This window comes from Panthera leo, chromosome F2, assembly GCF_018350215.1.
Source record: "Panthera leo isolate Ple1 chromosome F2, P.leo_Ple1_pat1.1, whole genome shotgun sequence".
Lineage (NCBI taxonomy): Eukaryota > Metazoa > Chordata > Mammalia > Carnivora > Felidae > Panthera > Panthera leo.
In genome coordinates, this window is record NC_056695.1 from 44,336,542 (window position 1) to 44,354,666 (window position 18,125).

The window sequence follows — 18,125 nt, forward strand, 5'->3', positions numbered from 1 at the left end:
TTGTTTTAAATTCTCTGAGAGGACAGTTTGTTTTATGCCTGGTAATAGTATTTATCTGGTCGTCCCTCTCCCCTTCCCCAATTGGTAAGTCAATGGCTTTCATTCTTCCAGGACATATTTAGAAATTTACTCTTGGAAGATTCTGTCTTCAATGGCAGGATGGCCTTGACCAGGTTTTATTGTTTTTTAAGATTTTTTTATCTGCGTGTAGTTGACAAACAGTTACATTAGTCGCAGGTGTACAAAATAGTGATTCAACTTCTCTGTATTTTATGCTGTGCTCACCACAGTGTAGCTACCTACCATCTGTCACCATCTAGCACTATTGCAGTATCATTGGCTGTATTCCCTGTGCCTGACCCTTTATCCCCCTGACCGATTCGTTCCATAACTAGAAGCCTTGGCCAAGTAGTAGAGGAGTATAATCAAGCAGTAGAGGAGAATAATCAATATAAAAACCTTTAAAAAAAAGTTGTGGTAAACTATACATAACATCAAATTTTACCGGTTTAATTACTTATTTAAGATTTTATTATTTATTTTTTAAAGTTTATTTGTGTATAAAACATTAAAAAAATTAATTAAAAAAGGGGAACCTGGGTGGCTCAGTTGGTTAAGCATCTTACTTCGCTCAGGTCATGATCTCATGGTTTTGAGTTTGAGCCCCACATGGGGCTCTCTGTTATCAGCACAGAGTCTGCTTGGGATCCTCTGTCCCCCTCTCTCTCTGCCCCTCTCCCGCTTGTTCTTGTTCTCTCTCTCAAAAATAAATAAAACATTAAAAAAGTAATTAAAAAAATAAAGTGCATTTATTTTTAGACACAGAACAAGTGGGGGAGGGGCAGAGAGAGAGGGAGACAGAGAATCCCAAGCAGGCTCCATGCTGCCAGTGCAGAGCCCAATGGGAGGCTCAAACTCACGAAACTAAGAGATCATGACCTGAGCTGAAACCAAGAGTTGGACACTTAACCGACACCCATGTGCCCAAGGTTTTATTTTTGAATAATCTCTACACCCAGTGTGAGGCTCGAACTTGCAACCCTGAGATCAAGAGTCACATGTTCCACTGACTGAGCCAGCCAGGCACCTCTTTTAAGTATTATTATTATTTTTTAAGGTTTATTTATTTTGAGAGAGAGAAAGAGAACAAGCCGGGAAGGGGGAGAGAGAGGGGAACAGAGAACCTGAAGCAGGCTCCATGTTGACAGCAGAGAGCCCAATGTGGGGCTCAAACCCACAAACTGTGAGATCATGACCTGAGCTAATGTCGGATGCTTAGCTGACTGAGCCGCCCAGGCACCCTACCCTTTAATTATTTTAAGTGCACAGTTCTGTGTCATTAACTATAGTCATATTGTTGTCTAAGTGTTATCACCATTCATCCCCAGGTCTTTTTCATCTTCCCCGTTGCTCACTCGCCTACTCCCAGCAACCACCATTCTACTTTCTGTCTTTAGGAATTTGCCTATTCTAGATACCTCATATAAGGAGAATCACACAATATTTATCCTTTTGAGACTGGCTTACATCACTTAACATAACGTCTTCAAGGTTCAGCCATGTTGTGTCGTGTGTTGGAATTTCCCTTCTTTTTAAAGCTGAATAGTACTCCATTGTATGTACATACCACATCTTGTTTGTTTATCCAGCAACGGACATTTGGATTGCTTCCACCTTTTGGCTGTTGTGAATGATGCTGCTATGAAATGAACTTGCAAATATCTTTTCCAAGTCTCTGTTTTCAGTTCTTTGGGTATATACTTAGAAGTGGAATTGCTGTTTCACATGGTAATACCGTGTTTAATTTTTTGAGGAACTGCTCTACTGTTTTCCATAGAGGCTATGATATTTTTCATTCCAACCTGCAATGTGCCAGCGTTCAATTTCTCCATGTCCTCACTGATACTTACTATTTTTAGTTTATTTGATAATAGCCATCCTAATGGGTGTGAAATAATACAAGAACCTTTTAAGGGCTTTTGATTTGAAGATTCAGCAGCAGAAATCATTGATTATAGTAAAATCCTTTATCTATATTGTGGAAACTGGGATCCAGAGAGATAAAGTGACTTGTCCAGGGTCATGCACCTTGTTGGTGGCTAGGTAGCCTTTGGGCAGCTGATTTCCCTGGCCTGTGCTTTTTCTGCCATACACTGCCCTTTCCCAAATTTTAAGACAGATGGGTAAGTTACTTCTTATTTGGGGCAAGATTTTTGCTGCCGTTATCAGATATTTTCTTTACATTTGATCAGCCCTAAGTAATACAAATAATAGCTAATAGTAACAAACATTTTGAGTACTTAATCTTATGCCAGGCCTGGTTTTAATGGTTTATATACGTTTACTCTTTTAGTCCTTACAACACCACAGCAGACGTAGTTAGCATTATTTCTACTTTACAGATGAGGAAACTAAGGAACAGAGAAGTTATGTAATTTACCCACGGCTATACAACCAGTGAGTGGTGACGTTGAGATTTCAGCCCAGGTCTGATGCCACGACTTCCAGGCTATTAACCGTTGTTTGGTGCTGACACTCAGTTGTACAGATTTGGGTGTGGTTCACCTGCACACTGATAGCTGACGGTGGATCCCTGCTGCTGGGAAGATTTGTGTGTGTGTAATAGCACTGATTTCTGTGAGTTTGTCAGAAGCTTAGCTATAGTTTCCCTTTTAGTCTCAGGTGCTGAGTGTACTGAAATTGCTTAAATGTGATGTGGCAGAGGGGCTGGTTTGGGGGTCAGTGAGCCCAAGTCGAATGCTGGCTTCTCCACTTGCTGATGTATAGCTTTGTTCAGGGACAGTCTCTATGTCGGTATCCTCGTCTGTCATACGGCAGCAGAAAGTACCTGGCTCGTCATGTGTTGGTATGTGTACGATGTAGTAGATGACAGCCCAGGCCCTGGCACTCAGCATCCGTTCAGTGACTGTTACTGTTGTCTTGGTTCTTTAACATACTTGTTTTACTAGCTCAGTTGATCTCTTGCCATCTCATTTAAGTCGGTAAGGTCTTGCTCTCATTACTTTCATTTTTCCTTGAACATTGTTTAGTCAGAGTTGAATATCCTAGTCAAGATTAAGCATGGGAGGAATATAGGATAAATTAATTACGACATTATGTCTCTAGGTTCAGTGTTAAATAATCTTGGAGTCCTGAATTAGCTAACCAAAGTGAACTTTAACATAACTTTGCAGAATATATTGATATCGTGGTATTCTACTCTGATTTCTTAGATAGATTTGGGGGAGGAATAACCCTTTACTTAGAGGCAGCAGTTTTTATACTCTACTTAAAACTTGTTTGTAAAAATGGCATAAAACGCAGATTAAAAAAAAATGTTTTATTTATTTAAGTAATCTCTGCACCCCATGTGGGGCTCGAATTCATAGCCCCAAGATCAAGAGTCTCATGCTCCTCTTACTGAGCCAGCCAGGTACCCCCACAGATTTTCTTTCTAGAAAAGACACAGTAACTTAAATTTTAAATGAAAATTCATTTTGATTTTGCTTTAGATTGGTTTAAAAATATTTGCTAATGTCCTAAGAATAGACAGGTTTCAGGTTTTGTCTTAAAGAAATGATAGCCTTGGCAATTTGTTCTGAGTCTTGGACTGGTAGAAGTTTTTCTGATGTGACTTTTGGCGTTTTACAATTTTCCCCCATGTCCCATTCTAAGTATTTGATTACGTCTCTTCCTTTGTGCAGGATCTATCCTACTACTGTTGTTTGGAGCTGAAGGGCAAAGAGGAAGAAATACTGAAGGCACTTTCTCCGATGTGTAGCATAGACGCAGGTAAACTGGTTTTAAAGCTGAATGCTCTTTTAGTCTTTGCGTATTTGTTCATTTCATGAGCAAGTAAGTGTTTTGGAATTTAAATATATATAAAATGCGTAAGACAGTTCTTGTTCCCAATGAGAATGTTAATGTAAGAAAGGTGGGGTGGTTTCAAATTATTTGTAGCATTGTTAAGTGGAAGGTGAGAGAACCTTTATTTTGGTGTAGTGAATTCAGTGGGGCAAAAACTCAGTTCCCATTCATTCATTCATTCATTCATTCATTCAGTGTTTATTGAGAATTTACTGTGTGCCAGGCTTTGATCTATGCAGTGGTCAACACCAGCACCTCATCCCTCATAGAGATAGACAGCAGGTAACAGGATGGCAATCAGGAAATACTATCTCAGCACTGGAAATCAGAGAATTTTGTTTTTGTTTGTGTCAGGACTGACTTTTGCAGCAGTTCACTACTTGTCTGGAAAACGCCAAGGTAGTGTCATACTTTACCGGGCAAATAAATACCCTAGAGAGATGCTGGGGCCTGTTACGTTTATTTGGAAGCCTGAGTGGACCCCTGGTCACACTTCTGAGAGCAGGCAGTTATGGATCTGGCTTCATCCAACTCTGAAACAGGTATAATCCTTGAGTTATTTCCTCATGACTCTGTTACTGCATTCTTAATTCCTGTTGAAATCAATGCTCTGGAAATTTAAATAGTATAAAAGTTTCGCCGAGAACTTGGTATTAGAGTATAGGGAAGAACGTTACGTGAATATGAAATGAAGCAAATCTTGACCTTTCACTTTTTAGTAAATCCTAAGTGGAAGTAGAGATAAAACCCACCATATTATGTACGCAGTGGCTTGAAATGCTGCATTTGGTCTAATGGTCCTACCAGGTCTGAATTGCTTCGTTGGTATCCAGGTCCTTGTAAGAACCTCTTTGATGATAAGAAGCTATTTTGAGTAATTCAGATGATTTCTTTTTTTTTTTTTTTAAGTTTATTTATTTTGAGAGAGAGAGAGCATGTGTGTGTGTGTGAGGGAGGGACAGAGAGAGAGAGAGACAATCCCAAGCAGGTTCTGTGCTGCCAGTGCAGAGCCTGATGTGGGGCTCGAACACACCAACCTGAGATCATGACCTGAGCCGAAATCAGGAGTTGGGCGCTTAACCGACTGAGCCACCCAGGTGCCCCAAATTCTGATGATTTCTAATCTCTCTTTTTTTTTCTTGGCATAGTCACTGCTTTTTTCTGGTAGACTATAAATTTTCTCTTTAATCTGATTTTGGAAAATGTTAATTGTTCAGAGTAGTCACATTATTTTCATTAATCTTTGACACTTTGAAGTTTTTTTGTTTCAAGTGTTGTGCACTGTTCGGCAGCGCCAAAAAAGCTTTTTGATAAATCATGATGAATTTCGTTTAATTTGTAAAGGTATAAAAATGTGTATTTTTAAAGGAAGAAAAAAATAATACGAACTGAACTACCTGAAGTTTTTAAATATTTCCTTAGGATATTTTAGAGGAAATAAAAGCAGCGTGCCAGTGTATGGAACCCATCAAATCAACTGTCTGTACCCCGGAGCCCCTGCTGATACCATTGCAGGAAAAAAGCCAAACGGAACTACCTGATGAGAGAATTGGCAAGAAAAGAAAACGGAAAGATGATGGAGAAAATGCTAAACCGGTTAAAAAAGTCATCGGTGATGGAACTAGAGATCCACATCAACCGTATTCTTGGGTCTCTCCAGCCACGGGCGTTATAATCAGGTACAGGTGAATTCTCTCTGAATCCTCCGAACAATTTTAGTGAAGACTTGTTCTGTTTTTGCCAGTGGCTCAGACACTGTGTATGATGAAGGTTTCCATCTTAAGATCTTTTCTCTCTTTCAGTGATTTGACGATGGAGATGAACAGGCTCCGGTTGATTGGTCCACTTTCCCACTCCATCCTAACTGAGGCACTAAAAGCTGCTTCTGTCCATACCGTAAGAGTAAATGTGACTGTAGTGGTTTAATCCAGTTATGTCCTTCCTAGCAAATTTGAAACCTAACATATTTCAGTAGCATTTTGGGCCACGCCCTATAAATGTTTATTTCTCTACTTATGTTTAGTATCAAATACTTTGTCATCTTTCACTTCTAGAGGAACAAATCTAGGGAAATCTAGTAAGTAAACTAACTTGTTTAAGTGCATACTCTCCTTGCAAGTTTGTGAGTTTTGTGGGTAACAGAGAACCCCTAAAATCACTGAAAGTGTGTACCGGGTTTTATTTGTTTGTTTGTACTTGTGTGGTGCGTATTTTCTGGGGCTTGTTTTAAGGGTCTGTGATCCCTAAAAGGTTAAGAGCAATATGTCTAGTGCAGCAGTGTCTAGTAGAATTTTCTGCAAGGATGATAGTCTTCTGTGGCATCTGTATGGTAGCCATTAGCCACATGTAGTTCTTGAGCACTTGAAGTGTGGCTAGTGTTACTGAGGAACTGATTTTGTGCCTTCGATTAATTTTAACTAAATAGAGATAGCTCTCTGTGGCTGGTGGCTACCAAGTGGACCACGCAGATATAGAGAGGAGAGATTAAGTTAGGAATCAGACACTCGGATTCAGATCCTATTTGTTTCCTCTGTATTAGTGCAACTCACCCTTCTGTTGACTGTGCCTCTCACAGATTTGACATGGCCAAATAAGATGTTAAGCCTGAATAGGTTTTGAGCTTTTAATGAAGAAAGATACTTTAAAAAACAAAGGCAGTGGGGCGCCTGGGTGGTGCAGTCGGTTAAGCGTCCGACTTCAGCCAGGTCACGATCTCGCGGTCCGTGAGTTCGAGCCCCGCGTCAGGCTCTGGGCTGATGGCTCGGAGCCTGGAGCCTGTTTCCGATTCTGTGTCTCCCTCTCTCTCTGCCCCTCCCCCGTTCATGCTCTGTCTCTCTCTGTCCCAAAAATAAATTAAAAAAAAAAAAAAACAAAGGCAGCTTCTTCTTCCCTCCCTCTCTCTCTCTCTTTCTCTCTCTTCCCCTCTCCATCGCTTCCACACCTGTCTCAACCTCTGTGTCTCTTGCCTGAATACCGAAGCAGCTTTTTCGCTTCCTCTACTGTTCCTTCTTTTCACTCCATTCTCCATGCAGGCAATGGAATGATCTTTTAACAATTTATTCACATCATGTTACTTTCCAATTAAAAGCTTTTGAATAGTTTCTTATTGTATTTATGGTAAAATCCAAAGCCTTTAATGTGACTTCATACTCTTGTGCCTTCCTGCGTCTGCCCTCACCTCTCCTCACCTGCATCTCAGTCACACTGGCCTTCTTTCAGGTCCCAGAATATGTCAGATCTCCTCTCCTTTAGAGCCTTCACACCCCCTTTCCCCACCAGGCTGAACTTTCTGCCCCCCACCTCCTCCTCCGGCCCCTGCCTTTTCTTAGCTAAACCTTCCTTGTTCTTCACATTTCAGCCTCTATTATCATTTCCCTCTAGAATCCTTTCCTGACCCCCAAGTTAACTTATATAAGTTATATTTCATTATATTTTGCACATTTCCTCAATTTATATGTCTAGATCTGCTTAGGTACTTATGCGATGTTCACATGGAGCTTTGATGGCAAAGATTCTGTCTCCAGTGCTTAGCACAGTGCCTGGCACAGAGTGGGGGCTCCACTCTAGCTAATAAGTTGCTCAGTGAGGATCTGAACCTAAGAAGTTAGGTTCCAGAGCCTGTACTTTAAACCTGTAAGCTATGTTGTCTGAGTTTCTGTGAGGTAAATAGCCCATATGTTAACAGGGTGCTTCTTTAGAATCTGTAGGAGCACATCCTACTTCAGTGAACTTCAGTATGAATCATGGCTATAGGTTCTCTTCCTTGGTGTGTAACTGGTGCTTGAGGTGCTCTTTGGTTTTTTGTTTTAAGGATTTTTGTGTTTTGTTTTGTTTTGTTTTAAGTAATCTCTGTACCCAGCATGGGGCTTGTGACCCCATCGAGAGTCATACTCCTCTCTGCCAACTGAGCCAGCCAGGTACCCCTGAGGTGCTTTTTGAAACCTTGCTCGATTCCTGTTTCTGTCTGAGAAAAATATAAGTAAAGCATTTGTGTGTCTTATTTGAAGTTTTTTGGAATAATGTGATTATAAGATATCTTTTTGCTTTTTCAAACAGAAGGTTTCGTTTTCCTTTGGTGGGGAACGTTTTGTTACTTAAATTGGTATGAAGTTGGTGGTAGTAGGAGAGGAGCAAGGAGCAGGCCTCTTTTGTCAATAGTGTGCTGACAGAAGAATGCAGCTATGGAGTAGCTTGCGTGGTCTCTCTGAAAACCATGGGTATTGTTGTTAGTGTGTGAAATCTCGAGAGAACTGTAACACTATGTCCTTGCCTCTAGTGAGAAGAGTAGTCAGTCTGGTGTTAATTACTGTGTTAAATATAATGGCAGTTTCTCACATATCACAGCCATAATAAAATTATCAAGTCCGATTCATTATTTGGTGAATAGGAATTGTTATTTTTCAGGAGGGAGAGGACACAGAGAAGACACCTCACCATTGGTGGATTGAAACCTGTAAGAATCCTGATAGCGTTTCCCTTCATCACAAACAAGAAGCCATTTTTGAATTGTTGGGAGGTATTCAGAGGGAATGCTGACTGGGTGGTTTGGGGAAGAAGGGAGGAGTGGGAAGTGGGTTCAAAGAGTGTTTTACAGTTGGGCTGCCTACATGGAGTGGTACTTTTTAACTTGTTACTGCTTGTCATAATATAGCAAGAAAACATGTCGGAGAGGTACCTGACTCAGTGAGCGTGGGAAACGCTATTTGAGTATATGTTAGTATTCCAAATAGCTCCCATTCTGTCATGATAGGTAAACACATAGACCAGGTACTAAACCAAGGACTAAACTTACTTGTATGTAATTGCGTTTGTGTATAAAGCTACTGTAGTTATCAGTGATGGCAATATACATGTTTGTGTTGTAAAATAATGTTTTGTTAATTTAATGTTTTTGATAAGAAACGTCATTCTTTATGAATGTTAATCTACTCTCTAAAAGTATTAATAGGAAAAAAGAGGAATACATGTTTTTTAATAGCCCAAGAAGAAATTTTTATTAAAAAAACTGAAAATATAAGCATATGTATATATATTGTGAGTGACTTTGTGTAAACTTGTTTTTTTGTTTGTTTTTATTTTTGTTAAAGGAATAACATCACCAGCAGAAATTCCAGCCGGTACTATTTTGGGACTGACAGTTGGGGATCCTCGAATAAATTTGCCTCAAAAGAGGTCCAGAGTTTTGCCCAACCCAGAAAAATGCCAAGGTAAAGTTTCTAGAACACTCTTAGTTTTCCTTACAGTTTTGAGTAGTTTAGTCCCATTGGAAGACTTCTGTCTGACACCTCTGCATTAACTTCACTTATGAAAAGTTGAGATGATCTTTACCTGCCTCCTTTTCAAGGTGATTATGACCAAAGGAGATGGTGTGTTTGGAAGTGTCTTTTAGCTTTGAGATATGTAGCCTGATCCTTACGTTCATTTTTTCCCCCTTGAGTTCTTTATTTTTAGTATCTGGTAAAAACTGTCTTTCTGGAAACTGGGTTCTCTGAAAATGGCTGGCATTTCAGAATTTTAATTGTGAGGAAGGGATCCGCACCCGCAGCTGGTCTTGTGCTCATTGGAAGCCTCTGTCTGACCATACAGATGATCCAGGTTCGAATCCTGGCAAGGCCATCCCAGGTGCTGAAGGGTAAGATGTCTTGGTTTAGACTCAGTGGAGTGGCTCACGGGAGTTGTTTGGTGGGGGTGGCCTAGGGCAGGAGCTGGCTAAAATTTTAGTCTAGTCTCACGTTTGCCACACTGGTGCTAATATCTCATTGTATTTACTGTCATTTAAACACTCTTCATTGGAGGAATCATAAAGTTTCTGTTGTGAATTTTGAGAGGAAAAATACAGGTATGTGTAGTAACAACTTCAGTTTTGTTTGTTTTTTTCGTTTGTTTTTTTTTTTTTTTCACCTCCACATGTAGTTAATAGCTTATTAAGGGAGCAATAAATTACTGTCTCAGGACCTTACATGAAAGGTGGATTGGATGAGAGAGGTGTAGAGGTGTTTGAAGATATATAGGCAACTTAGTTAATTATGGAGCCTTAGACTTTTCTCAATGAGTTGTTGCCTCTTTCTTTTCTTTTTTAATGGCATTATGGTCTGGTGCAACCATGAAAATTGTAGTGTTCACTATGCCATTAAATGTTGACTACAATAATCGCCTTAAAGCCATAGTTAAACTCTATTTAGTTTCCTTGGCTGCCTGCAATCCTTTTTTGGAATGAGGCAGTTATATATTAAACACTTTTAAAAAAATGTTTATTTATTTTAGAGAGTGAGTGAGTGGGGGAGTGCAGAGAGAGAGGGAGACAGAGGATCTGAAGCAGGCTCTGTGCTAATAGCAGAGAGCCTCGTTTGGGGCTTGAACTCACGAACTGTGAGATCATGAACTGAGCTGAAGTCAGAAGCTACTGAGCCACCCCTGTATTAAATACTTTTTAAGGCTTTTATCTTAATATAAATCAGTTCCAGGAAAATTAAAGTTCATCTTGAAAAACATGATTTAATTTCTATAAAAGCTTACTGTATTATCGGTCATTGTATTTTATTAAAACCGTTTTAAGTAATTTCTTTGAAGACATAGTCATATGTGAGTCACATAAAGCAGTAAACTTTTTTAAGCAGTATTATATCAATATTACTAACAAATGTGACATATCATCTAGGATTATAATTCAAAATTAAAGTTAGAAATAAACTTTGATGAGCTGGGTCAATTGATGGAAGACTAATCCTTGGAAGAATCTCAATGTCACGATCTAAAACTTAATTCTCTGATATAGAACTTCCAGTTTCTCTTTCTATATCTGAAGTCATTCTCTGCCTTTTTGACTTAGGAAATTACAAGGGTTTAAGGAGCTATATGCCAGGAAAGGGGCATTTGCCCCAAAACCTAAATACATATTTTCTTAATTAAAAAAAATTTTTTTAATGTTCATTTTGAGAGAGGGAGGGAGGGAGGGTAGGGACAGAGAGAGAGGGAGAGACAGTATCTGTAGCAGCTCCAGGCTCTGAGCTGTCAGCACAGAGCCCGACATGGGGCTCAAACTCATGAACTGCGAGACCATGACCTGAGCCGAAGTTGGAAGCTTAACTGACTGAGCCACCCAGGGGCCCCATATTTTCTTCTTATATCACAGTATCCGAATGATATATACCCTCTCTTTTCAGAGTTCTCTAATTCCTAGTACACATGAGAAGATAGTTTGTTATCCACATAAGTCAAACCCTTCTTTATGGTTTAAGTAGCACCAAAATTGGTCCATTTTGTCTGTTAACAGCCTTAAAACCTTAAAGGCTAAAGGAGTGTCTTTTCCTACTCATTAAAGCCCCTTTCAGTCACAATTTTTATGTTAATGAGGTGGAAAGCCTCTAAGGATGGTGGGCTGGTGACCAGGGGAACCAACCACAAGGTAAGAAGGTTGGAATTTTCAGCCCTTTTACCCCTGCCCCATCCAGACCTGCTTGTGGAAAGGGGCAGGGGTTAGAGATTGAGCTTCATTGTCAACAGCAATGATTTAATCAGCCTTGCCTACTTGATTAAGCCTCCATAAAAATCTTACACTGTTGGGGTTCGGAGAACTTCCGGTTTTTTAAACACATGGAGGTTTTGGGAAGGTGGTTAAGTCCAAAGAGGTCAAGGGCATCCCTTCCCTCATACCTTACCCTATGCATCTCTTCCATCTGGCTGTTTCTGAGTTAAATCTTTTTATTTAAAAACAGAAAAGAACATTACATTAGTAGTAAGTAAACTGTTTTCTTGAGTTCTGGGAGCCATTCTAGCAAATTATTGAATTTGAGGAGGGGGTCATGGGTGAGACCAATTTATAGCCAGCTGGTCAGAAGTACAGGAAACCAGGGACTTCGAATTGGCATTGGCATCTGAGGAAGGGGCAGTCTTGTGGGACTGAGCCCTGAAACTGTGGGATCTGACACCATCTCCAGGTGGATAGTGTCAGAATTGATTTGGATTGTAGAACATCAGCAGGTGTTGCAGAATTGCTTGCTCTGGGGAAAATGGCTACACATTTGCGTGTCAGAAGTATTGAGAGTAGAACAGCAAGAGTGCAGAGAAGGAAACAGTTTCTTTCAGTGAAGAACCTGAAGTAACGATGCATATTGATGCTTTGAGGGGGGCCTGGGTGGCTCAGTCAGTTGAGTGTCCAACTCTTGATTTCAGCTCAGGTCATGATTCCAGGGTCATGGGATTGAGCCTCTTGTTGGGCTCCATGCTCAGCGTGGAGCCTGCTTAAGATTCTCTCTCTTTCCCCACCCTGCTCTCTCCCACACTCACGCATGCACGCTCTCTCAAAATAAAAAATAAAAATGAAGAAAAAGTTTACTTGATCATTTGATTCTTGAATTTGATTTAAATGTTAATAGTGTGTTTTTGCAAATCTTTTCAACGTAACACAGTATTTCACCATGTAAATAAAATCGAATTTCTCTTGTACTGTTATTTTAGTATGTATTCTCTTTCGCATCTGCTGATTTGCCCTGATTGTTTTAACTAGTCTTTGTCTTCCAGAGATGGATTTGCTTTAGACAATGCTTTACGTTGTGCTCATGGAATTTTTATAATCTTTCTCTTTACCCACTCTTTGGTAGTGTGTACCCAAACCACGGGAAGAGTCAAGTTGCCTTTAGAGTGATAGGTGAGAGATTGTCCCTTTTTACAGCTTTTCCAAGCACCTTCAGAGCACTGATCTATAGTTGACTCTGCAAAGTGTCCAATTATTGGTCATTTTGTCCCAACTTCTCTGTTTCTGCTCTTGGGAGAAAAATCCCTCAGCTTCAGCTGTGCCCCTTAAACTGTTCTGCATATTTAATTTAGAGTGAATCTAAAGATTATAAATTTGGTTTATTTGATTCCCAAATGAGAAAAGCATTTATTAATTTCCTTTGCTTCTGTAAGGAAACTTATTAAGAAAGTTTTAATTTAAAATTTGGTCATCCTCAAATCTACTTAAGAGAGGAGGAAACAAGCTATTTCCTTCAACCTTTAAGTTATTCTGGAGTTATGTAGTTAATTAGAAGGCTTTTGCCTGCGTATGAAAGAAAATATGCTTAATATGAGCTTTGGGCAAAGGACTTAGAATTACATTCAGAATTGATAAGTCATTCGAGGCCCACTGACGTGCATGCTGACTCAGCTGGTAATACTCTCTTTCTCTCAACTACTGAAGACTGTTGACCTAAAAGGGCCTTCCCTTTTGCCTTCAGACATATTCTGTTTTGTTTTAAATAGATGTTACATTTTAGAACAGCTTTAGGTTCATAGCAAAATTGAGTGGAAGGAATAGAACGTTCCTGCTCCCACATATGCACAGCCCCCATGAAACTGCATTGACACATGGTTGTGCAGAGTCCATCGTTTATATTACGTTCACTCTTGGTGTTTTATGTGGGATTTGACACATTTATAACAACACGAGTCCACCATTGTAGTATCATAAAATAGTCTCACTGCTCTAAAAATCTGTGCTCTCCCGATTCATCTCTCATTCCCTCTCTCAGCCTTCATCTTTTTACTGTCTTCATAATTTTCTTTTCCAGAATGTCGTATAGGTGGAATCATACAGTATGTATCCTTTTCAGATGATCTTCTTTCACTTTGTAATATGCATCGGAGCTTCTTCCATGTCTTTTCATGGCTTGGTAGCTCATTTCTTTTTAATTCTGAATAAAATTCCATTGTCTGGATATACTACCTACTTTGTTTCATCTATTTGTTTATTATTTTTTTAGACTATTTAGAGGTGAGGTCGTGCTTTCCTGTGCCATGTCTTTTGTCTGCAGCCAGCTCTGAATAGAATCTCAGTTCTGTCACTCAGAATCTATGGCGGGACCCCACAGGAAGGCATTCTGGGTAGATAGGGGCTGTTTGAAATGGAGCCCGTTTGCTCCTAGACAGGCTGTGTGAACTTCACGGCACACAGCACTGTTACTCAGAATGCTGTTGGTTATTATCTCTATGAGGAACCGCAGCAACTAGAGGCAGTTTCTGCTTTAAGGAGCTTTTATCTCCAATCTTTTCATCAATTTAATATTCTCTATCTTTGTTCTCCCCTGAAATCTGTCACACTGTGGCTCAGTCACTTCCAACTTATTTTTTTCTGGCCATCAGACCCATGCAGGTACGTGCCTTTGAGTGACCTTTCTTTATAGGCAGTTTAGACCTTAGCCCAAACTCAGGAATTGTCTTTCTTTCCTTCTTTTTTTTTTTTTCTTTTAATTTTTCAGTCCAAAAAAATAAGATCTGGAAGATTTTTTACCCTTAGTGGACTGCATGTAGGAAATCTCATCTATCAATATATATGTTTATAATTGAAAAAGTTTCTCCTTTTTTTCCCACTAGAGTACTTTTTGGCACGGTGTAGCTTATTTAAAGGGAAGAAGCGATAGATTTCACAGAAAATACGCTCATCTTAAAGGAGTGGGAAAAACATGTTTTACAGAAGGAATAAATACTCCGTGAGAAAGGGTTTTAAGAGACTTGAAATAATAGGGCAGAAGAGAAGGCTGGTATCTGTTGGCTCACCACCATTGGGCCAAGAATGATATTAAGAACCCTGAAACCAATAGTTAAAATGTGGCTTGTACTGTCATAGCACATTATAAAGAAATTATTCACCTGTGCAGTAGTTCCTAGAATTTGGTTATCTTAAATGTGGAATTAGACAATTATTTAGAGGCAGTTGAATATGATGTTTATATCTTATACATTAAAAATAAACATCGGAAATAATAAGTTTAGGAGGCTTTGCTATTTCACAGACTAGTATGAAGCCAGCTATAGGGGTAACATAATTTCTAGTCAAGTAAATTTTTCTAGAGAAGTTGAGTGCCTACAGAACATTTTCTTGTAACAGAAGGTCAGCCGGCAATGTTTATAGTTTGACTTCATTGATCTAAAGGATGTAGTTTGAAGGCTATTTCTTTTCCCTCTTAGATAATGAGAAAGTTAGACAGCTGCTTCTGGAGGGTGTGCCTGTGGACTGTGCGCATAGCTTTATTTGGAACCAAGCTATCTGTAAGAATGTCACAGAGAATAAAATCTCGGATCAGGTAACTAATGGTGTAAGGATTATTGGTAAAGTCCTGAAGACAGGTTGAAATTCCTCACTCTAGATGCTGTAAAAGTTATTTCATCCTTTATAGAATCTCATAGACTTCTTTTATTTTTAATCTATTGATCCCTTATTTATGATTTTTTTTCTATTCTTAGAGAAGAATAATCTCTCTAAAAAGTTAACACAGAGAATTTTTCTTAAAATGATAATCCCATGGTTTAAATACATTTTTCTTTTATTGTTTTTTTTCCCCCTTATAAATGTTCTATCTTTAATTTCACAATGATTGAGCTCCTACCAGGACCAGGAATCATAGTAGATGATGGGATAGATGGCTAGGGTATGTTCGAAAAAGTATAGGGTCAAGGGAAGCCGGAAGCCCAGGTGAGGGAAATTGGGGAAGCTTCTTGGACGGAGGAGCTGGAATTTGAGCTCTTAGATGGGTGGTCAGAATTAGCAAGACTCCTTGGGGCCAGGAGCCAAGGCTGCAGTGAAGAAAGGACTGCTGGAAGTAAGACCAGCATGCGTGAGGGTCCAGGCTAAAAACAGGATGATGTGTTCAAGAGTATCCAAGTAGATTGGTGGCTTGGAGTTGAGGGTGAGGCAGGAGATGAAGAAGTGAATAGGGGCGAGAGCATAAAAGACCTTGAGGCATTTTAAGGATTTGAACAGAAGATATCAGGTGCCATGGGAAGGTTTTAAGTCGGCCACATGATCAGACATGGCAGCACTGTGGAAGATGCATTAGACTAGGTAGGAATGGGGCTGGAGGCGGAGAAGCTGGAGAGAGGACGTGTGGTTGGATGGCCTTAAAAGAGACCTTGGAAATAGTCCTTAATTGAGGATGTGATGGGGGCCTGAACTGGGGCAGGGTGGCTGGAGTGGAGGGCCTGGGGTTGAATACAGACTCCTGAAGGTAAATCTGACAAGACGCAGTGGTTGCTTCGATGGTGGGAAGTGGGAAAAGAGGAGCCTGGTAGATTAGTTCCTGACAGTCTAGCTTAGATTCCGCACCTCAGGTAAAAGAGAGCCAGAGCCTGATTTGTCACAGCTGCATTCCCAAGTTCTAGAAGAGCGTTTGGCACAAAAATGGTGCTCAGTAAACATTCGAATGGATGAGTAAATGAATGGGCAGTAAATATGAGAATGGATGAATGAATGAGTGACTGAACAATTGTGGCATCAGTCAGCTAGGTGGGGAACATGGGAGGAGAGCAGATGCAGTGGGGACAACTTCAGTCTGGGGTAAGCTGAATGTGAAGGTCCTCAGGACTTTCCAGAGCAGATGCCCAGAGGACAAGTTTTGATCCCAGGAGGCAAAGTCCTGGCTAAGGAGATAGATATTTTGGAATTAACAACATGTAGAGATGGTAGTGAAAACTCAGCCAGAAGTAAAAATAAGGGAGAATCAGGGCTTGGTCAGGCTTGAGGGAGCAGTTAGACTTGGCAACACGGAGGCAGTCTCTTGCATAGTTTCTCCGGTGAGTGCTAGGCTTCTCTCCTACCTGCTCATCTCTTTTTACAGCTGGCAAGAAAGTCTAAGACGGTGTTGTTCACTGCTCCCTTCAGTACACGTAACAAATAATTTATAGCATCTTCTCTTTTAAATCTTTAAGACCTGGTGAGAAAACCTGGTGAGAGCGTTTTCCCACTTGCCCCTCCTTGAAAAAGTTGTTGATTGTTTGTACCTCTTTCACCTCATGACAACAGATCTTAACCAAAGTAAATGTAGGGACTGAGAATCAGAAGATAAGATTAATCCTGATAGAAGAGATTAGTAGAATGGATGTATATTATTTTATAGCTTTGAGTCATCTGGTATATTGTAGCTCAAATTTAAGATAATTTGGCATTTTCTAACAAAGCTCTTGTATAGAGGAAAATCGTTGTAGGAGGAATACCATGTATTTCAAATGGCTCACATTTATTTATTGATTATTATTTATTGATTGATCATTGTTTATTTTTTCTTGTTTTTTAAAAGAGTATTTAACTTTCTAAAGCTGCTTATAGGGAGAACCAGTAGAATCTCCCAGAAAATTAGGGTTGTTTGTCTTGAATTATTTTCTTCCACTTTAGGATTTAAACCGGAAGAGAAGTGAATTGTTGGTGCCCGGGTCACAGCTTGTTTTAGGTCCCCGTGAATCCAAGATACCTATACTTTTGATTCAACAGCCAGGAAGGGTGACTGGTGACGACCGACGAGGCTGGGGAAGTGGCTGGGATGTCCTGCTCCCAAAGGGCTGGGGCATGGCTTTCTGGATTCCATTTGTAAGTTCCTTTTCGATTCTGACTTTACAGTGTGTAAAATACATTCCCAGTAAATACCAAGAGCTGAAAGTGTTCCAGACATCACGCACAACTTAGAAATTGAGTTCTATTTTTCTACCCTTTGAGCTATGATTCTGATATGAGATACTTCATAAAGTCCCTGGAGCCAGATTTTCATTAATAAGAGTTGGGCTGACCTAATGTGGATTTCTGAAATTTTAAAAGTGTCCTGATTTTTGAATAGTAGTGGTAACAAAATGTTGAAGTTTTTTTTTTTTTTTTTTTTTTAATTGAAGAAATTTGTTACATTTTAAAAGAATTTTGGGGGCACCTGGGTGGCTGAGTCATTTGGGTATCTGACTTCGCCTCAGGTTCAAGCCCCACATTGGGCTCTGTGCTGACAGCTCAGAGCCTGGAGCCTCCTTCAGATTCTGTATCTCCCTCTCTCATTGCCCCTCTCCTGCACACACTCAGTCTCTCTCTCTCCTTCAAAAATAAACATTAAAAAAAAGAATTTTTATAATTTTCTAATGTTTACAGATGTATAGAATACATTTTTCATTTTTAAGTGCTGACCATATATTCCTAAGTGCAGCTAAAATTTTTATTAAAATCCAGTGTGTTTTTTCTTCCAAATAGTTTAAATATTATTTTAAGAGAGTAGAAAAGACATGTACAACTGTTAATTCACACAGGTGATTAATTTTAGCAATTATGCCTAGTACAAGAGATACTCAGTTAATCATTTAAGGATGGGAATATTTCTTGGGCGCCTGACTGGCTCAGTCAGTAGAGCATGCAACTCTTGATTTCAGGGTTGTGAGTTCGAGCCCCATGTTGGGCATGGAGCTTACTTAAAAAAAAAAAAAAAAAGAATGGGAATATTTTTAAATAATTTTAATTTTTAAATTATGAAGTGTTT

The 18,125-nt window shown here is 39.6% G+C and overlaps 1 protein-coding gene across 1 annotated transcript in view; it reads left to right on the plus strand.

The window, feature by feature from the left end:
• The window catches only part of POP1 (POP1 homolog, ribonuclease P/MRP subunit), a 33,719-nt gene that overhangs the window by 6,822 nt on the left and 8,772 nt on the right, over positions 1–18,125 (plus strand). Inside the window, exons 6-13 of the mRNA XM_042924248.1 lie at positions 3,705–3,792; positions 4,222–4,409; positions 5,290–5,546; positions 5,670–5,763; positions 8,272–8,383; positions 8,955–9,074; positions 14,812–14,927; positions 17,012–17,203. Of these exons, the coding sequence (XP_042780182.1) occupies positions 3,705–3,792; positions 4,222–4,409; positions 5,290–5,546; positions 5,670–5,763; positions 8,272–8,383; positions 8,955–9,074; positions 14,812–14,927; positions 17,012–17,203 (1,167 nt within the window). The remainder of the gene's footprint in view (positions 1–3,704; positions 3,793–4,221; positions 4,410–5,289; positions 5,547–5,669; positions 5,764–8,271; positions 8,384–8,954; positions 9,075–14,811; positions 14,928–17,011; positions 17,204–18,125) is intronic.